This window comes from Callospermophilus lateralis, chromosome 14 (genome assembly GCF_048772815.1).
Source record: "Callospermophilus lateralis isolate mCalLat2 chromosome 14, mCalLat2.hap1, whole genome shotgun sequence".
Taxonomy (NCBI): domain Eukaryota; kingdom Metazoa; phylum Chordata; class Mammalia; order Rodentia; family Sciuridae; genus Callospermophilus; species Callospermophilus lateralis.
In genome coordinates, this window is record NC_135318.1 from 37457634 (window position 1) to 37479725 (window position 22092).

Genomic DNA, 22092 nt, shown 5'->3' on the forward strand with positions numbered 1-22092 from the left:
CTGCTGTAATGTGAAGATTAACTACAAGAAAGGAAGTTATCAAAAGAACTCAGATTACGAACATATGAAGATGGAAAAAAAAGGGAGACCTTTGAGGGTTACTATTTTGTTGGTTAACATCAGATATTTGTAATAATTAACTTGTACTCACAATATAAGCAACTTGAAATTGGCATTATAAATCTTAAAATTTGACCAGTGTCTTACATGTGCAAATCTAATAATATAAAACCAGGTACTTTGGCTGAATAGGTAAAATTATTTATGCTTAATATTGAAGAGTGTGCATTAAATATGCTTCCACAGTAGTGTTTGAATGATTTGTGATTGAAACTGCCTTTCTATTTACTTTGACACTTGTACATAAACTTTTTTTATGAAGTATGAAATAAAACATTTTGAATTTCCTAACTTTGTTTGAACCAAATTTTCTAGCATTTACCTCTGATAAATAATTGCTGAGGATGTAGCTCAGTGGCAAAGTACATGTTTAGCATGCTCAAGGCCCTGGGTTCAATCCCCAGCACCAATAACTAAAACAAAACAAAAATGCTCTGAGTGCTAATTACAAGTTAGAATTCTGCATAAATATTTACATGTGTAATATATAACACATTGACAATATAGAATTTTTACATAGAAAAATAATTTGATTCAGAATGAATCTTAATGTTCTGTTTCTTGGTCTTGGGTGTTGAGGAAGAATTGATGGAGAATATTGTAAATTAATACTATGGTTCAGTTAGAGCAGCACTCAGTACATGCTTTATCAATCTATCTTTTTTTTTTTTTTTCCTGGTACCAGGGAGTGCCATATCCCTAGCCCTTTTTATTTTTTGAGATAGGAACTCACTAAATTGCTTAGGGTCTCGCTAAATTGCTGAGGCTGGCTTTGAACTTTTGTTCCTCCTGCCTCAGTCTCTGAGCTGCTGGTGTTACAGGCATGTGTCTCCGCTGCTGGGCCCCATTATCAATATCTTAACATAATAAACAATTATGGTTCAAATGCGGGCCTTCACATCAGTACTAGGAAAGGATCCTTTCCTTCTGCAGTGCCCTCTGCTGACCAAGCTTCAGATCCACTTTCACAGAGCAGGCAAAAAAAAAAAAGGGTGAATTTCATTCAGGCTTGCCCAACTACCTGTAATCCTAGTGACTCTGGAGGCTGAGTCAGGAGGATGGAGAATTCAGAGCCAGCCTCAGCAAGAGCAAGGTGCTAAGCAACTCATGGAGACCCTTTCTCTAGATAAAATACAAAGTCGGGCTGGGGTTGTGGCTCAGTGGTTGAATGCCTCTGAGTTCAATCCCTTGTACTGCCCCCCCACCCACCTGCAAAAGGGGGAGTTTGAAAGGGGCAATAAATCACTAACTGGCACATTCTTCAACACATTGCTTTCTAGTCTGTCCTATTTCTTCTGAAGATATTCTTACTAAGGTTGACGCTGACTAATTAGCAATGAATATTCTCCAAGGTCTGTCACTGTGCTGAATGTTCATTGATTTCTTCTGGTTATTTTTCTCTTCCATTGACCATATTGATACTGATGTTCCCAGGATTTGTCCTTATTTCTGTCTTTCCTCCTGGAGGACTTCATCCATTCTCTTGACTTAGTTACCATCTGACTAGATGATAACAGATGCACAATTACCATTTCTGTTCATCTTAAATTTTAAACTGTTTCAATGATGTCACATCTTTCTCCATAAACCTCTTTCATCTCTCCCTCTTTTTCCCTCCCTCCCATGAGAGGGTCTCATGCATCTTAGTCAAAGTGCTGTATCACTGAGCTACATCCTCAGCCCTACTTTATTGTTTTCTCAAAATCAGGTAAAAGGGGCTGGGGATGTGGCTCAAGCGGTAGCGCGCTCGCCTGGCATGCATGCGGCCTGGGTTCGATCCTCAGCACCACATACAAACAAAGATGTTGTATCTGCCAATAACTAAAAAATAAATATTAAAATTCTCTCTCTCTCTCTCCCTTAAAAAAAAAAAAAAAAATCAGGTAATGCCCATACCATGAACCAAGTCCAGAGTTCCTTTCCTTTTCACCTCCATTCTTCTAGTTGCCAGACCCTGTGATTCTCCCTCAGAAATGTTTTTCTCTAATGTCTTAAACATTTTCACTGATCTCTGCCACCAATTTATTGTGTCTCTCCTGAACAATCTAGTGACCAGAAAATTATTTGCCTAAAGTTGTTCCCCACCACCAATTCTGTATATAGAACCTCATGTATGCTAGGCAAGCATTTTATCACTCAGCTATATCCCCAGTCCCTTGCCAGTTATGTTTATAAATTCAGTTTCCCAAGTGAGATGGGGAATTATATGAAACTTAAGTAAGACACAATTATTTAATATAAGAGTTTATCATCAGCAGTTAATACATCTATATGGTTGAATAAACAGATACTGTTAAAACAACCTCTTATACAAAATGATTACAAGCACATATTCAATTCTAATTTGAAGCTGGTCTTCAAGCATGCCAAATCCTCAATGACATTTTGTAGGAAAAAATATCTGGAATCATCAGCTATCTTGTAAGTCTGGTTAAAGGTCATTGTCCTCTGGCAGGGCTAATAGCCTGCTGGATGAATTTTCTAGACTTTATGCCAGTTAAAGTCTTACCAGAAATGGTAATGACTTCCTCAACAGGAACCATATGTAAAAAACTTAAAAAGTACCACACAACTTCACTGGGCCTGGTGGTGCATGCCTGTAATCCAGCAACTCAGACGCCGAAGTAGGAGGATCCCAAGTTTGAGGTCAGTCTCAGCAAGTTAGCAAGACGCTGTCTCAAAATTAGAAAAACAAGAACTGGGGCCGGGCACAGTGGTGCATACTCGTAATCCCAGCAGCTTGGGAGGCTGAGACAGGAGGATCACAAGTTCAAACCCAGCCTCAGCAAAAAGCAAAGCTCTAAGCAACTCAGTGAGACTCTGTCTCTAAATAAAATACAAAATAGGGTTGGGGATGTGGTTCAGTGGTCAAGTGTCCCTGAGTTCAACCCCAGTACTGCCCCCGCCCCCGCAAAAAACAAACAAACAAACAAAAAAACTGGGGATGTTGCTCAGTGGTTAAGGCTCACTGGGTTAAATCTTAGGTACCAAAAACAAACAAGCAAACAAAAAACAACTTAGGAGGCTGAAACAGGAGGATCACAAGTTCATGTGCAGCCTGGACAACTTAGCAAAACCCTGTTTCAAAAAATACAAAGAGAGGGCTGGGGATGTAGCGCGCTCGCCTAGCATGTGTGAGGCCCCGGGTTTGATCCTCAGCACCACATACAAACAAAGATGTTGTGTCCGCCGAAAACTAAAAAATAAATATTAAAAAAAAAAATTCTCTCTATCTCTATCTCTCTGGCTCTCTGTTTAAAAAAAACACAAAGAGGCTGGAGATATAGGTCAGTTGGGAGAGTGCTTGCCTCGCATGCACAGGACCTGAGTTCAATCCCCAGCAGCATCAAAAAAAAAAAAAAAAGGGAGCCTGGTGCAGTGGCTCTGGAGGCTGAGGCAGGAGGATCATGAATTCAAAGCCAGTCTCAGCAACAGGGATATGTTAAGCAACTCAGTGAAACCTAGGCTCTAAATAAAATACAAAAAGGCTGGGGATGTGTTTCACCGGTTAAGCACCCCTGGTTTTAATCCCTGGTACCAAAAAAAAAAAGGTGGGGGGGCTGGGGATGTAGCTCTTTGATAAAACACACGCCTGAGTTCAAACCTCAATACCACAAAACAAAACAACAACCCCCAAATCAGTAGATGTTGATAAAATGTTTGCCACTATTACTTATTATTTTGTGTACTGGTGATTGAACTCAGGGGCACTCAACCACTGAGTTGCTTAGCACCTCACCGTTGCTGAGGCTGGCTATGAACTTGTGATCCTCCTGTCTCAGCCTCCTGAGCCGCTGGGATTACAGGTGTGTGCCACCATACCTGGCACCAATATTATTAACTGTGAATAAACATACATAAGTATTATCCCTGTCCTTTCCAAGTGTACAATAAGAAAGGCAAATATATTCCTAAAACAACATGGTAAATATTGTAATAAAATCTATGAATTAAGTGGGACATTGGGGGAAAATGCAAATAATTACACTTGTGGAAGCTGAGCAGGCTTTCCTAAGATGTCTGAGTTGAGGACAAGAGGAAAATCCAGAGTGGGCAATACAAAGGACTGGGGAGGGCGAAGTGTGTGAGGAAGTCACAAGATGCAAAGGAAAGGAAGTTCTTGGCCACAGATCAGAGTTAGGGAAAGAAGAGGGGAATGTTGCCAAGTTAGCCACATTGCTGGGAAGTTCACGTGCAGTCAGATGGTCCAAACTTTCTTCAATTATCCAAAGCATTTGAATTTTAACCTGTAGGCCATTTGTTTCTGAATTGAACTGATTGTCAGGAATACTCAAGAAGCTGTTTTATTTTTGTTTTTATACTTAGGGGATAGAATCCAGGGGTGCTTTACCCCTGAGTTACATCCCCAGTCCTTTAAAAAAAAGGATAATAATTTTTTGAGACATTATCTCACTAAGTTGCCCATGCTGGCCTTGAACTTGGGATTTTCTTTCCTCCTAGAAATTCTAAACCTCCTAGAATTTCAGGGAGTATAGGCATTCACCATTACTCCTTCAGACCACAGAAACTTTTTTTTTTTTTTTAAAGAGGGAGAGAGAGAGAGAGAGAGAGAGAGAGAGAGAATTTTAATATTTATTTTTTAGTATTTGGCAGACACAACATCTTTGTCTGTATGTGGTGCTGAGGATCGAACCCGGGCTGCACGCATGTCAGGCAAGTGCGCTACCGCTTGAGCCACATCCCCAGCCCAACAGAAACTTTTTAAAAAAGACTGAAAGGCCCTTTCTCCAGACATTACAACTCATTATAGATGGGACTCAGAAATGTGTTTGAAAAGCTCCTAGGGTGATTTTGCTGCAGAATATTTTGGGGCCCCTTCTTTGGGGGAAGAGTGACCACTTAAGAGTGCTATACCTGTAAGTATGGCCTTAGGCCTTATCCTGAGCAATTCCATTTTAAAACTCCATTTTAAAATAAACCTTCAGTCTTACTAGGCAAGCCTACAAAGCTCTCCAGTATGAAATCAGGCATAGCCTGATAAAAGCAAGTCACTTTTCACAACCCTGGTAAGAGTCAGGATGAAGTCACATGTCATTTGTGTGATGCAAAGACAACCCTGATAAGAGTCAAAAGTGTAATATCAGGGCAGAAATCACCAAACCATATGTCCTGACTCTAAATGCAAGATGTCACTAAGAAACCTGGTGAGGGCTGGGGATGTGGCTCAAGCTGTAGCGTGCTCGCCTGGCATCTGGGCTCTATCCTCAGCACCACATAAAAACAAAATAAAGATGTTGTGTCCACCAAAAACTAAAAAAAAAAAAAAAAAAAAAAATTAAAAAATTCTAAAAATAAAAAAAAAAAGAAAAAGAAAAAGAAAGAAACCTGGTGATAGGGACCCAAAGGGCGACCAGGAGCTTCCAAAATTTAGTATAAATGATAGAACAGATGAACAGACTCTGGAGCCAGCCGACACTGATGCACACAAGCTTGAGCCTGATGAGGACCTAGACTGACATCCCAACTCTTCTCATCATCTGCCTAATCCTCTGCATTCTCCTCACAACTCTCAAACTCTACAGCAGCCTCTTGACCCTGGTAAGGACTGCGACATTGTCTTACAACAGTGTCCTCAGCCAGCCACCAACTCCACACCAGGAGAAGCCTCTAAAGGTTCCTGACCTGGTTGCTGTGGTCTGAGGGAGTGTGCATCTGCTGGACTTATGATCTAAGACTTAAGACTCTAAACCTAGCACTTAAGCTTAGCATGCAGAGGAAATGTCTGTAATAGGTCTGTCGTGATTAAGTGTTTGCAGTGCTTAAAAATTAACTTAGAATTGTTCGCCTTGAATTGATCATGTCTATTGCAGTACCCAGCATTAAGTGTTATTTCTTGATTAAGAACCTATAGAGCGAAAGTGTATTGAGTGATTTTCAATAAAGCATTGAAAAAGGGCATAGCACTTGGACATTCTTTCTCTCTCCCCTTGACTGCAGATGTTACACCTTTGCCTATAGCGACAATACCTTTCTAAGGTATTAAGTCAGCAGAAGGAATACTGACTTCCTCCAGGTCATTGCTTAAGGTTTAAAAATATTTCAACCCCCTCACCTTCTGAATTTTTTCTTACCCAAACACTTGGCAACATTTAGGTTATCTACTACATTACTTGAATCCATTCATTAGAAGGTAAGCAGAACAAATGTTGTGAGTTTTCTACTTGCTGGTAATCCCCAGAACCAAGAACACTATGGCACCTTTCAAGCCTTATAAATGTTTTTCCTTTTTTCTTCCCTTCCTTTCGGGGAAGAGCACTGAACCCAGAAACCTCCCACATGCCAAGCACTCTACCACGGAAAGATACCCCTCAGGCCCTAACTTAAGTTTTTGGGGGGGGCTACCGGGGATTGAACCCAGGGTGCTTAACCACTGAGCCACGTCCCCAGACTTTTTTATTTTTTGAGACACGGCCTCGCTAAATTGCTGAGGCTAGCCTCCAGTTTTGTGATCCTGATCCTCCAGCTTTAGCCTCTAGAGGCACAGGGATTAAGGGCGTGAGCCACCATGCCCGGCTAAATCAATGTTTTCCAATGAATTCAACGGATGGGAAAATGGAAAAAAAAATCTAGCTAACAGGGAGCAGTAAAAAGGCTGTGGAGTGTAAACCTGAAATATTGACGTTGGCAGTTTGCTTAGAAAGGAAAAGGGAGAGAGTCCCGGGAACAAGTTTAAAAAACCATACTGAGAGAAGGAAGGCTAGGTTTTGTTTTCAAGCTTCTTAGTGATTTTATTACCAAGCTTCAAGGCACGAAATAAACTCAATAGCTTCCCATCTGGTCACCGCCTACCCCAGCTGCCCGCCCACCTGGGCTGCAAGGGGCGCACCCAGGAAAACCCGGAGAACTGATCTATTTTAAGGATTCGCGTCTGAGGGTCTGCCGGTGACCCCGCAGGCATGCGCAGTAAGCAGAGTCCTCAGCGTGCGCGGGAAGCTGGACGGCGTCCGTTTATGATTGGCTACCGCGGCGGACTCCCACCCACCGAGGTGCAACACTGGATGCTGATTGGACGCGTCCTCAGAGGCCGGACGCCGCCGGGGGGCGAGGGAGGGGAGGCGGGAAACATCCTGGTGGGTGCTGGGTCGTGCTGCTCCCTCCGTTCGTCTGTAGATAGGTTCCGAAATGGCGGTGCAACCGAAGGAAACGCTGCAGTTGGAAAGCGCGGCCGAGGTCGGCTTCGTGCGCTTCTTCCAGAGCATGCCGGAGAAGCCGACCACCACCGTGCGCCTCTTCGACCGGGGCGACTTCTACACGGCTCACGGCGAGGACGCGCTGCTGGCCGCCCGAGAGGTGTTCAAGACCCAGGGGGTGATCAAGTACTTGGGTCCTGCAGGTGAGACTGGGCGGCGCGGGTTCGGGAGGACCCGTGGGCCTGTGGGCGGCTCCCGTGCCCGGTCGGGAAGTGGGCGGCAGGCAGCTTTCCTGCGCCGAGCTCGGGGAGTGCGAGCGTGGCTTCCCCCAAAGGGAATTCCGCTTTCTCCGGTGTCTGCACCGCCAGGGAGGCGCGGCCGCGCACCTGGGCTCCCTGCGAACCCTCCTGGAATGTTTCTGAAGCCAGGTGCTCGGTTGCATCTTCCCGCAGTCTCTCCTCGGCGGGATGTCTATAACTGCATCCAGCAGCCCAGGAATGCGAATTTACAATGGTGGCGATGTTGGTAACACTTCTTTGTGTTACCTACTTCATTTTTCTCACAACAACACGCCATTTTTACCTTTAGTCCCGCTCGGGGACCTGTAATGGACCGCTTCAGTTGAAGGGAAGTGTGGAGAAGCGGTCACCACTGCGAGCTCGTGCTGGAGTCGGGCTCCCTGGATTCTGGTTGAGGCTCTCTCGCTGTATTTATGGCTGTGTGATCTTGAGGTGGTCATGGAAGCTGTGTGCTTCAGTTCAGGATTCAGTGCTCGCTCTCTCTCTCTCTTTTTTTTTTTTTTTTGTCACCTGGCCTTACCTGTGCAGCATCATTTCTTCCTGAAGGGGTACAAACTTTTCACTGTGTGTGGCTGGATGTTCTAGATGGTTAATGCTGATATCTTTCCTCCCTTGTTTCTTTTTTTTTTTTTTTTTTAAATAGAAGGGAGAGCAGTAGATTGAGGGAGAAGAAGAAGGAACAGGATTTTTTTTTTTTTTAAAGAGAGAGAGGGAGGGAGAGAGAGAATTTTTTTTAATATTTATTTTTTAGTTTTCGGCGGACACAACATCTTTGTTTGTATGTGGTGCTGAGGATCGAACCCGGGTCGCATGCATGCCAGGCGAGCGCGCTACCGCTTGAGCCACATCCCCAGCCCCATCCTCCCTTGTTTCTTTGCTATTTCTTGGAGTTATGATAACGGAAAGAACATTCTGGGGGAATTACGGAGTTCTGTGCTGATCCTTATGCTGCTACGTGCAAATGGGATGTGGCTGGAAAATGTTTTATTCGTTAGGTAGAAATTTGTTGTCAGGGTTATGGATGCTAGGTGAAAAGACCGTCTTCGCTCTCACAGAGCTCCCTTGAGCGGCGAGAGAGGCAGAAATAATCGCAGTTCAAAGTGAAGCTAAGATGGAAGTGGAAGTGAAGCCCATAACAAGTTGGTCAGCAGGCATAGAAGCAGGATCACCAAAGACTGGAGACACCACAAGAGGCATTACCCAAGATGCCAAATTTCACTTTAGACTTGGTTGACTGGGAATTTGCTGGGGAAGAGGGCCCTGAAAGGTTGATTGGTATTACTGGTGTAGAAAATTATGGATGCAGGTAGATGGGATCAAGATCATGGACTGGGGATGTGCCTCAGTGGTGGAGCTGTTGCTTGGCAGGCTTAAGGCCCTGAGTTTGATTCCCAGCGTGGGCGTGGGCGTGGGCGTGGGGGTGGGGGGGTGGGGAGATCACAAAAAGCTTTTTCTTTCTTTTCTTTTTTTTTTTTTGTGTGTGTGTTGCTGAGAATGGAATCCAGGGCCTCTTGCATGCTAAGTAGGTGCTCTAACAGTGAACTATATCCCCAGTCCATGAAAGGGTTTTTTGTGTTGTAGCAATGAGAGATCTGAAGACTTAAGTAAATACCCAGTAGAGTGTTGGATCTCTTTGACTGTAGTTTGGAGGATGGGTCAGAAGGGGGCAAGTGTAGAAGCATACAAGGAGTTAAAAGACCACCCAGGAATAGTTTATGGGTTGCTTCATAATTAATTAATGATGGTCTAAATTGCTTTCTAATTTTAAAGTAGCTATTTTATGTTCCAGTTAGACTAGTTTTTAGCATTTGATGTAAAAAGTCTCTCTCTTTTTTAGAACAGGGGATTGAACCTAAGGGGTGCTTACTTATAGAGTCACGACCCTGGCCTTTTTTATTTTTAATTTCCATTTATCTGTCTATCTATTTATTTATTGGTACTGGGGATTGAACTCTGGGGCACTAGAACACTGAGCCATATTCCCAGCCCTTTTTTCTATTTTATTTAGATTCAGGGTCTCACAAAGTTGCTTAAGACCTCACAAAGTTGCCGAGGCTGGCTTTGAATTTGCAATCTTCCTGCTTCAGCCTCTCAAGTTGCTGGCATTACAGGCATGCTGTACCACGCCTAGCTGATGTGAAAAGTTCTATACTCGTATAATTTGGATCACTGATTTTTCTAAATACCTATTCTAATACTTGACTTTTTATTTTTATTTTTTTTTATTTTTTATTTTTTTAGAAAGAGTGAGAGAGAGTGAGAAAGAGGGAAAGAGAGAGAGAGAATTTTTTAATATTTATTCTTTAGTATTTGGCGGACACAACATCTTTGTCTGTATGTGGTGCTGAGGATTGAACCCGGGCCGCACGCATGCCAGGCGATCGAGCTACGGCTTGAGCCACATCCCCAGCCCTTATTTTTTTTTTTTTTTCCCTTCTCTTTACTGGGGATTGAGCTCGGGGCACTTTTCCACTGAGCCAAATTTCTAGCCCTTTTTATATTTTATTTTGAGACAAGGTCTTACTAAATTGCTGAGGCTGGCCTTGAACTTGGAATCCTCCTGCCTCAGCCTCCCAAGTGCCTGGGATTACAGGCGTGGTTTTTCTGATTTACATTATGAAAGGAATTATGGGTGCTAAGTATTACATCTGTTTATTGGGAAGAAAATGTAGTATGAACATTCAGAAATCTTATTTTGAAGCATAGATTTTTTTTTTAATATAATGCTTTTATTTTGTTGCCCTTGAAGATTAAAATGTGTTTTATTTTTTTTTGCTGGGATATAGCTTGGTGGCAAGAGTGCTTGCCTGGTATGCCTAAGGCCCTCAGTTCAGTCCCAAGTGCTGCCAAAAACCAACCAAACAAAAAACAGTGTTTTGCAGGGATGTTTTCTTAGACTAACCTAGATGGTCCCTTCATCTTAATCATGTTGAGAATGTGGCTGGAGGTGAATTTAACTTTCCAAAGAGGTCAGCAAAGAAATGTGTGTTATTCTCAAGGTTCTCTTTCTTACATTACAGACTTAATTCTGCAGGCATATTTAAATATTGTTCTAGTCTTTATTTGGGCAGTATAATAAGAATTATAAAAAGATTTGGAACTTTATTACTAGAAGTTGACAAAAGTAATTGAAAAAGGCAGGAAGTCCAGCCCAAAATGTACCATTGTTTCCCAAAGCCGGTAAATTGTCCGAAGTAAAATGTAAGGTTGGAATATTATTCAGGCTTAAAAATGAAGACCCTAGCTAGGTGCGGTGGTGCACACCTGTAATCCCATTGGCTTGTATGGGGCAGAGGCAGGAGGATCAGAGTTTAAAGCCAGCCTCAGCAATTTAGCAGGTGTGCTAAGCAACTCAGACCCTGTCTCTAAATAAAATACAAAAATAGGGCTGGGGGTGTGGCTCGGTGATCAAGTGCCCCTGAGTTCAATCCCCAGTACCAAAAAAAGAAAAAGAAGACCCTGAATTTTTTGACATGTATGAAACTTGAGTACATTATGCTAAGTGAAATAAGCCAGGCACAGAAAAAAAAATACTGCATGATCTCATTTACATATGGACTCTCAAAACAGTCAACTACATAGAAACAGTGGAATGATGATTACCAGGAGCGGAAAGGAAATGGGGAGTCAGAGGGTACAGAGTTGTAGTTATACAGAATTAACAACTAGAGATCTAATTTGCTATCTCTAGTGATCCTAGAGGACTATAGTTAATGTTGTATCTTGCAGATTTACCAAGAGAGTAGATTTTAGGTGCTTTCCCCACAAAAGGTAACTGTGAATTAATGGTTGTGTTAGTTTGCTTGACTATAATAATAATTTCACTATGCATATGTATGTTAAAATGTCTTGAGACACCTGTTTGTAGTCCCTGTAATCCCAGCTACTCGGGAAGATCTCAAATTCAAGACCATCCTGGACAACTCAGTCTCAATATACAAAAGGGCCAGAGATATAATTCAGTTTTTTTTTTAAAGGTTTTGTTTTAGAGAGAGAGAATTTTTTAATATTTATTTTTCAGTTTTCGGTGGACACAACATCTTTATTTTATTTTTATGTGGTGCTGAGGATCGAACCCAGCGCCCTGCGCATGCTAGGCGAGCGCGCTACCGCTTGAGCCACATCCCCAGCCCCATAATTCAGTTTTAAAGTACCCCCTTAGTTCAGTCCCCAGTACCACAAAACAATGTGTTGTATACAGTTTAAGATAATGAACTGAAGGAAATAGTTCTTTAAATTATTGCACCGAATACTTAAAATCCATCCATATCTGTCCTACCAGGAGATTGACTTCCCATATTATTTCTGCAACCCAAAATGCATCTAAATTTTCTGCCCCAATTTTCTGTCTTCATACTACTTTGTTCTGTCTCTGTTCTCCCTCCTTTGACTCATAACAATTGTTCCTTTTTTTTCCTAAACTTTTCTGCTGTTTATTCTTAGTTCCTATTCCATGGAAAACAATTTTCTGTTTGTTTCTGGCCTCCTCATCTGCCCAAAACTAAAATCCAATACTCTTTTGAGAAATCTTATTCAGTATCGTATACAAACCAGAGCATTGGTATCACTTGGGTGTTTAACTGTTAGAGTTTTGGAATATGAGGCCCCACTCCAGACTTGCCAAATTGGAATTTTCATTTAAGGATAACAACCTCAGTGATTTCTATACATCCCAGTTTTTGAGGAGCCTTTTAGAGTAGAATGATTTCCTGGTTGAGACTGTACTTCCAGTTTTGACAAATCTTAGACCTGTCATTCCTCCTTATTTTTTTAATGCATTTTTCTTTTGTTGCCCAGGCTGGCCTGTAACTCAAGATCTTCCTGCCTCAATTCTAGAGTAGCTGGATTAATGGAACAGTCAGTGAGTCTGGTTTGCCTGGGACTGATGGGTTCCTGAAACAGGACTTTTCATTAGTGAAGTTGGGTAAGGCTTGGGCAAACCCAAATGATTTGTTACCTTCTGTGCTATGCAAAAGTGGGAAATAATTTAAATGGGGCCTGCCATTGTACGCTGAAGTTCTGATGCATAGTGAATGCTGGTTAGGATATTTAAATCTGCTGCAGCTAGATAGGCCTCTGAGAATTTGAGTACTGGTTTTGCTGAATGATAATCTAGAAAAGGTATTTGTAATTTTCATGCAACTTGCTTTCTAAATGCAAACTACAGAAACAGCAGATCTGTTCAATTCCAAGAAAATGTGGGTTTGTTGAACTTACTGAGATGAAAACTGAGGTCTAAAAAGTGCTTTGATAAGAAGCTTTGATAAGAATTTGAATTAGTTGACTGTATTTTTTAAATTGGGAGATTTCATGAAAAAAATTCATATTGTGAGATTCTTTTGAAAAATCTGGGGCTGGGGTGTGGTTAAGTGGTAGAGTGCTTGCCTAGTGTGCTTAAGGCCCAGGGCCCAGCACTGCAAAACAAAAATAAAAATCCGCCAAATTGGAAACTTTGGACAGAAATATTCCTGTAGTTCAGCAGTAAGATGGTACTGAATAGCTAGCTGTTTCCTCTGACCTAAAGAGTCCAGAGTCTTCCTTTATCACCTTTTTGTTACAGGTCCCATGTTACTTAGGTCTTTGTTGAAGCTATTTGTCACCTATCAGATCTGTTATCTTGGATCTCTATTGCTCATTTGTTATCTGCCTGGTCTGTAGATATTACAGTTTGGATTAGATTATAAGAAATGTTTTAAGGGACCAAACTAGAGATTTGAGATTTGAGTGAATTTTAGGATGTCTGTTGGCAGTAGGGATTTCTGTCTGGTATGTAAAATTAATTACCTGATTGGGGCCTAAGCTGTGTCCCAGATTTTGAGTATAAATCTTTTCCTTTCCTTTTCTTTCTTTCTTTTTCTTTTTTTTTCGGGTCCTCATTCTTTCTCCCTCTCACTAGAGATTGAACTCAAGGAAACTCAACCACTCTATTCCCTGCCAGTCTCTGTGGATTGCATACAGCTTTACTAGATTCTAAGGCTGATTTTTGAACCTGCAGTCCTCCTTTTTCAGCCTCCCGAGCCTCTGGGATTACAGGCATGTGCCACTATGCTCTGCTGCCATTTATTTATTTATATTTGTTATTTGTATATTATCCCCAGCCCTGCCATTATCTTTTCATTTTTGATGGTGATGGTGGGGCTACAGAAATTGAACCCAGGGAAGCTTACCACTGAGCCACATCCCCAGCCCTTTTTATGTTGAGACAGGTGGCCTTGGAACTTGTGATCCTTCTGCCTCAGCCTCCCAAGTCACTAGGATTAGAGGTGTGAGCCACCAGACCCAGCAGCAAGTGTATACTCTAATAATTCATGCTATCTGTATTTGATAAAAACTGGAACATCCCTCCTTAGCATTGAACCAGGGTCTCTCTACCACTGAGCTGCAATCCTAGCCATTTTTATTTTTTATTTTGAGACATGGTTTCACTAAGTTGCCCATGGTGGCTTGGAATTTGTGATCCTCCTGCCTCAGCCTTCCAAGGCAAGGATTATAGGCATGGGATATTATGTCTGGAGAAAATTTAGTATTCTACTTGACAGTGTGGGTGGTTTTATTTATTTTACAAAGAAATTGATATCTGCCAATCAAACCTAGCTGAAACACTTATTTTTCATGTAAGACCGCGTCTCCACTGTGGAACTATTAACATTTTGGACTAAACAAATAACTTGATATTGTGAAGAGTGTCATTTTAAATTTTTTTGTGGTTGTGAAACTGGAGTTTCTCCACTTCTAAGCTGACTGGTGGGTCTGCCTAAGCTGCAAGCCTCTGCAGCTCAGAAAGTCTGTTTCTTCTTGGGCTGGGGATGTGGCTCACGCGGTAGCGCACTCACCTGGCATGCGTGCGGCCGGGTTCGATCCTCAGCACCACATACAAACAAAGATGTTGTGTCCGCCGAGAACTAAAAAATAAATATTTAAAAAAAAAAAAAAGTCTGTTTCTTCTCTATTACCATTAAGTGACATGTTGCAGCTCTTAATGGCAGACTGTGACTTCCAGTGTTTCAGCAGACCTCAGTAGCTCACTGCCAATTTCTTCTTTCTGGGTTCTTATCTCACGAATTGGAAGAATGAAATCCTCAGGCAAGGATGAGTGAGTGTAAAAGTAGGATTTATGCAAGTGTAAATAGAAACAGAACTCTAACTGGGCAATAGGGATCTGATAGGGGTTGATGCTTGAGTGTGCTAATCTGGGGGTTTATATTAGCACTTGGGACACTGCTATTAGTCCAAATTTTTGCTAATCAGGGTTTAGAAAAGTACTGATACTATTGGTTAACCATTGAGTTTGAACTTGCGTTCCGGTCTGCCCCATTTCTGTGGCTGCTCACCTGCAATCCCAGCTTCCTGGGGGGTTGAGGTTGGCGGATCATGGATGCTTGGGGTAGCTCCAGTGCTGTGTGGAGCAGGTAATAAATATGATTGGTGACCTGGATGTGTAGGGGACAATGGTGAAAGAAAGACTTTGCAGCACTCCTTTGAACCTTTGAATTTTGAGCTATGTGAATGAATAATGACTTTTGGGGGTGATGGGGGTGGTTTTGCACATGCTAGACAAGTGCCCTATCAGTGAGCTACATTCCCAGCTCTTTTTAAAATTAAAATTTTTTAATTTTGAGAAATAGACTAGTACTGAACTTGGAATCTGTTTGTCTCAACCTCTGAAGTATCTGGGATTTCAGTTGTGGGCCACCATGCCCAGCCAGCTTTTGGTGTTTTTGTTTTTGTTATAATACTTGGGTTTGAACCCAGGAGCCCTTCACCACTGAGCCTTATCCCTAGACATTTTTATGTTTTATTTTGAGACAGGGTCTTGCCAAGGCTAGCTTTGAACTCCTGACCATCCTGCCTCAGCCTCTTGTCACTGTTCCTGTTTCAAAAAAGGGCCAGGGACGCTCTCCTGGGTTCAGTCCCCCCATACCAAAATAAAACCACAACAACAAAAAGTTGGCTATATGCACGTACTGATTCTTTTGTCTTTATATTTCTTCCAGAATTTTAATTTGTAGACTCCACAGGACCAGGGGAATTAAGTCTTTTTGTTTGTTTTTTAGGAGCAAAGACTCTGCAGAGTGTTGTGCTTAGTAAAATGAATTTTGAATCTTTTGTAAAAGATCTTCTACTTGTTCGTCAGTATAGAGTTGAAGTTTATAAAAACAGAGCTGGAAATAAGGCATCCAAGGAGAATGATTGGTATTTGGCATTTAAGGTAATTATCTTCCTTTTTAATAAACTCTTTTTTTTAAGGGTAGAAAAAATTGTAAAGTGTTTAACTAGATGTTTAATACCTTAGCCAGGTTGTGATGATAAAATGCTTTGAGAAACTTTCATATAATTTAGCTTGTGGTTGTTAAAAGGTTTCAGTTCATGTGTTTGGAAATTTAGTAGCTCTCCATTATAAGATGTTTTTGAATACTCTGAACCTTGTCATAGTTCCTTAAAACTATTGATAATATCCTGTATATAAAGTTGAATTCCAGCATTAAACAAGGATTTTATTTTACTGTAATTAAAGAATAGCAAATAATTTGCATTGTCTCACTTATGTACACTTGTTACACATTTGTATCTTTGTATTTACTCTGTTAGAATGTATATTTATATAAACCTGGAAATTTTGAATGTTGATCGTATTTGAGCACTGTCACCGTGCTTCTAATGCCTTCAAGGAAATTAGTGCAACTTATCTTCCTTACTTATCTGAAAGGCCATGTATTTGTGCACACACAATACTTATATAAAGTGTTTTCTCAAATACTGGAATAAATTAATGGTTAAAATGTGGGGAAGGTGAGGTTTATTCTTGAAAGGAATGAATGTGTAGTAAGAGGGACAGTGCTCTGGATTATAGCAGATTTCATTTCCTCTGTCCCTAATGTTTAATGTATGGCAAGTCCTTCAAACTTCTCCTATATCTGTACCTCATAAGTGGTAAAATTACAAGTTTTTTAAAGATATTTTATGGTTTTAAATTTCTGTGAGCCCCCCCCCCACACACATTTTGTCATATAATATTCAGTATTTTGATGAAGCTGCTTCAAATATAGTGTAGTTCAATCTTCATTCCATATGGAAAAACTTAGTATCCCACATTGTAGACTTTTTTTTTTTTAATGAGGATTAGTTAATTTATTTATTTATTTATTTATTTTAAATTAATTTTTATTGTAGGTTGTTCAAAACATTACATAGTTCTTGATATATCATATTTCACACTTTGATTCAAGTGGGATATGAGCTCCCATTTTTACCCCCCACATTGTAGACTTTGCTAGGAATTTTTATTTTTTTTTATTTTTAAGTTTTGAGGTATTGGGGATTGAACCCAAGGGCCCTTTACCACTGAACTATATCCCTAGCCCTTTTTATTTTTTATTTTGAGACAGGGTCTCACTAAGTTGCATTTGTGGCTACTGATTGCTTAAATTTGGCTGTTACTGTGTTTATTTGAAGAACTTTGATTATCGCATGTGTGATACATATTGAGTATCCCTTATCTGAATGTTTAAGATGTGAAATGTTTTAGATTTTGAAATGTTTTCATATAATATATTTTTGGAATAAGACCTAACTCTAAACACAATTCGTTTGTCTTTCATATGTGTATACTTTTTACACAGAGTCTGAAGGTAATTTTATACAGAATTTTAAATAATTTTTTTTAAAGTATTTTTTTTTAAAGAGAGAGAGAATTTTTTAATATTTATTGTTTAGTTTTCGGTGGACAAAACATCTTTATTTTATTTGTATGTGGTGCTGAGGATTGAACCCAGCGCCGCTCGCATGCCAGGCAAATGCTCTACCGCTTGAGCCACATCTCCAGCCCTTAAATAATTTTTTGTGTAAACAGTTTTATGGTATGGAATTTTCCATTTAAGGCACCATGACAGTGCTCAAAAAATTAACAGCAACCTAGGTTTAGATATGTAGAAGCTTCCACTGGCAATTAAATCAGACCATTAGTTAGCTAGTACAGTCTTAAGGAGATATTTTTAACCTTTTTGAAATATTGAAAATAAATCAAGGATCCTTATTTGTTTTTTTTTTTTTTTTAAAGCCTTGATTTTTTTTTTTTTTTAGAGAGAGAAAGAGAATTTTTTAATATTTATTTTTTAATTCTTGGCAGACACAACATCTTTGTTTGTATGTGGTGCTGAGGATTGAACCTGGGCCGCACGCATGCCAGGCGAGCGTGCCACCGCTTGAGCCACATCCCCAGCCCAAGGATCCTTATTTGGAAATCATTGATCTAGGAAAATCTATGCCTTTTACAGAAAGATAAACTGATTTAGTGAGGTGACTTTCCAAGGTCAATACTTAAGCTGGTTATACTGCTCTTATATATTATATAACTATTGTGCGAAAATATAAGTATATGTAACTAATGGGTAGTTTGGCAGAGTGTAGAAATTTAAGCAGAATTAAAAGGTTACTGGTTTGAGTACCTTTACAACTGTGTGTATATAAATCCAGTGGCCACACTTAAAATTGAAAATCACTTTTGAAAGAATTATTTTTAAATGTGCCCAGGTGTTGTGAAAACAGCTGAAAAGGCGGGGGGAATGTTACTTTATAAAAAGTGTAACGATAATTTGAATATGTGGTGATGAGCAATTTAAAAAAATTAATAAAATTAATTAAGGTTGGACAATTCTTGTTTGCAAGTAAGATTTTAAAAGTATTGAACAGTTTCTTAAAATTTTTCTTTATTTTTGCATAGGCTTCTCCTGGCAATCTTTCTCAGTTTGAAGACATTCTGTTTGGTAACAATGATATGTCAGCTTCCATTGGTGTTGTGGGTGTTAAAATGTCCACAGTTGATGGTCAAAGACAGGTTGGAGTTGGGTATGTTGATACCATACAGAGGAAGCTAGGACTGTGTGAATTCCCTGATAATGATCAGTTTTCCAATCTGGAGGCTCTCCTGATTCAGATTGGACCAAAGGAATGTATTTTACCAGGAGGAGAGACTGCTGGAGATATGGGGAAACTGAGGCAGGTAAGGAATTGGGTCTTAGCGACAGGGAATCTAAGTCTAGGAAATGTTCTTTAGTTCACGATCTGCTGTTTTATTTTTCAAAAAACATAATTTAAAAGTCTCCTTTTTTTTTCTTTAATGGTTTGAGACAGGATCTTGTTAGTCCTTAGGGACCTCATTAAGTTGTTGAGGTTGGTATTGAACCTATAATCCTAGCCTCCTGAGTTGCTGGGATTATAGGCATGTGCCACCCTGTTTGGCCTTGATGTTTATCTTTGAAAAAAATTTAGTTATCTTTAAGAAGATATCAGGCCAAAATGGAAATTTTTAGAAAAGAAAAAAAATGACAAAGTTTAAGAAAAGGATATCAAGCTAGGTACCATGGAGTATGCCTGTTATCCCAGTGATTTGGAAGCTGAGACAGGAGGATCACAATCTCAAGGCACAGTAAAAAAAAAAAAAAAAGGCTGCCGGGGGATGGGGATGTAGCTCCGTGGTTAGTGCTTGTCTAGCATGAGGCTCTGGGTTCTATTTCCAGCACCCAGAATAAGCTCTTGTAAGACTTGTTCTACCTAACATCTTTTCTCAGATTTCCCTTTTTCATGTCCTTTCTGCCTTCCTTCATTCTGAAAAAGTAACCATTACAGTAACTATTATTGCATGATATATTAAATAAATAGCATGTAGTTCTTTAGGATTTTTTTGCTTTTAGTAGAGCTGGGATTCTAATCCATTCCCTGGAACTTGTTAAACAAGAGCTAAACATGAGTTACACCCTCAGACCTAGTATTACATTTTGATATTTCATGTAGGACTTTTAGTCTCTTATTTTACTGATTCTTTTTATTTTAACCAAATTTTGATTGTTCCATTTACATAGACATAATTGTTTAGGTTTTTTCAGTACTGGGAATTGAACCCAGTGGCTTTTTTCACTAAACTACATCCTAAGCTCTTTATTTATGTACACATATATGTGCACATACATGCATACTGTGTTTTCAGACAGGTTCTCCTTAAGTTGTTGATTTACTGATGCTTACCTTGAACTTGTGATCCTCCTGTCCCAGCCTCCCCAGTAGCTGAGATTGTAGGTGTGTGCCACTGTGCCTAGCCATTTAGATATTTTTATTTTATTTTAATTAATTAATTTTATTTAATTTTTATGATACTGGAGATTGAAACTAGGGGTGCTCTACCATTTAGCTATACCCCCAATTCTTTTTTTTTTTTTTTTTTTTAATATACCTGGGATTGAACCCAGGGGCACTTAACCACTCAGCCACATCTCCAGCCCTTTTTATTCATTTATCTGTTTATTGGTTGGTTGGTTTTTTAAGAAGATCTATTAAGTTTTAGGTGGACACAATATCTTTATTTTACACTTACGTGGGGTTGAGGATCGAACCCAGTGCCTTGTGCGTGCTAGGCGAGCACTCTACCACTGAGCTGCAACCCCAGCCCCCCTCCAGCCCTTTTTAATATTTTATTTTAAGACAGGGTCTTGCTAAGTTGCTTAAGCTAGGTTTGAATTCGTGATCCTCCTGCCTCAGCTCCAAAACCACTGGTATTATAGACTTGCGCTACATTGCCTGGCCGGTTTAGATATTTTTAAAAGGATGTTTCCCTTAAAGAATTTTTTTTAGTTTGTAGGCCTCAAATACCATAAGAACTTCTACGGTATAGCAAATCTATATTAAACATTTTTAGCACAGATAATATCTAATGCAGTTTTCCATGAGTAATTATATCTGTTAAGTTTGTACTTTGGGTCTGTAATTTTGAAAGTGTTATAGCCACATTACTTCAAATTTCCATTAAACTTTATATATTTAAAAAATGTATTATTAAGTAATAATGCCAATGGCTATCACGTGTGTAAAAGTTAATATGGGGCTGGGAATCTAGCTCAGCTGTATTGTGCTTGCCTAGCATGAGCAGGGTGCCAGGTTTGCCCCAGTACTCTACCCCCTAAATTAATATGGATTAATATCTATTAAATGGTTGTCACTTTATATTTGTCAGTGTTAACAGCTTTTCTTTTATCATAGTATTTTATAGTATTTCTTATAAAATAGGTTATTCAGAGAGGAGGAATTCTGATCACAGAAAGAAAAAGAGCTGACTTTTCCACAAAAGACATTTATCAGGATCTGAATCGGTTGTTGAAAGGCAAAAAGGGAGAACAGATGAACAGTGCTGTCTTGCCAGAAATGGAGAATCAGGTATGTTGATTATAAATGTGAATTTATTCTTAAATTATAATAGTCACTTTTTAGAAGGTTAACTCTGTGCACTTATATCAAAACCTAAACTGTATATCATTGATATTTAAGCTAATTTCCAAGGAAATGACTGGAAAAATTTAAACATAACCCTAAATATAATTATATTTAAATGACGCATATCCCTGGGGTATGGAAGGATTTTAGTAGTTTCACATGAGAGAGATTGATCACTATGACTTGAGGGCAAAGGGGGTAATATTTCCCATCTCAACTTTATTATTTACCAGCTCTTGGTGTCTTCAGTAAATTACTTCACCTTTCTGAGAGAGCAGTTTCATTATCTGTTAAATTAGTTTATGGAGATTAGTAGGTAATAAAACTGGAAGTTTGTGCAGTACATAATAATTGGATAATAAATGCTACATTTAAGCAATTGAACTAAAAAATTGGCTTGAGTTGTATATGTTCATTGGTGAAATTGAAGATGCTACAGTGTAACTTTCAGTTGGAGTTTCTGTTGCTGGTCAAATCTTAGAGGTGTGCATGGCTTTAGAGATGTATTTTTAAGGTAAAATATTGGAAAGTCTTGACTGGATATTTGTGGATTCCTTGTAACAGCCCATGCGTTAGTTATGGACTTTAGCAAATAGAGATAGATAAATGTTATTAAGTAGGAAAAATGGGTACATTAACAATGAAGCTGTTAAATATAAGTAACTGTTAAGTATAAGTTAAGTGTTAAGTATGTTTTACTTTCTTTTTTTTTTTTTAGTGGTGCTAAGGGGGGATTTAACCCATGCCATCACACATGCTAAATACACATTCTACTACTGAGCTACATCCCTAACCCCCCAAATATATTTTAATAAGTTTAAGTTGTCACTTGATATCAGTTTGATGTATTCAACTTTTTGCTTTCTGTTATAGTGATAACTTAGGCAAAAGGATATATATATAAATAATTTAAACTTACTTTGTTTAAATATACATATGGGGGGGTTGGGGTTGTGACTCAGTGGCAGAGCACTTGCCTAACATGTGTGAGGCACTGGGTTCTATTCTCAGCACTGCGTATAAGTAAATAAAGGTCCATTGATAACTATAAAATATTTTTAAAATAAATGAATATCCATATAGGAAAGTACTTATACCATAAGTATATAACTGAATTTTCTTAAAACTGAGCATACCTATACATGAAACAGAATAATAGTGGAACCCTAGAAGCTCTTCTTATGCTTCCTTTCCCTACCAGGGATAACTCTGGTTCTGATCCTTAATGGAATAGATTAGTTTTGCTTTTTTTTTTTTAAACC

The 22092-nt window shown here is 39.5% G+C and overlaps 1 protein-coding gene across 1 annotated transcript in view; it reads left to right on the forward strand.

Moving 5' to 3' along the window:
* The first annotated feature begins 7190 nt into the window (after positions 1-7190).
* Positions 7191-22092, forward strand: part of Msh2 (mutS homolog 2) — a 66095-nt gene continuing 51193 nt past the window's right edge. Inside the window, exons 1-4 of the mRNA XM_076832948.2 lie at positions 7191-7474; positions 15625-15779; positions 18291-18569; positions 20627-20773. Of these exons, the coding sequence (XP_076689063.2) occupies positions 7264-7474; positions 15625-15779; positions 18291-18569; positions 20627-20773 (792 nt within the window). The 5' untranslated portion in view covers positions 7191-7263. The remainder of the gene's footprint in view (positions 7475-15624; positions 15780-18290; positions 18570-20626; positions 20774-22092) is intronic.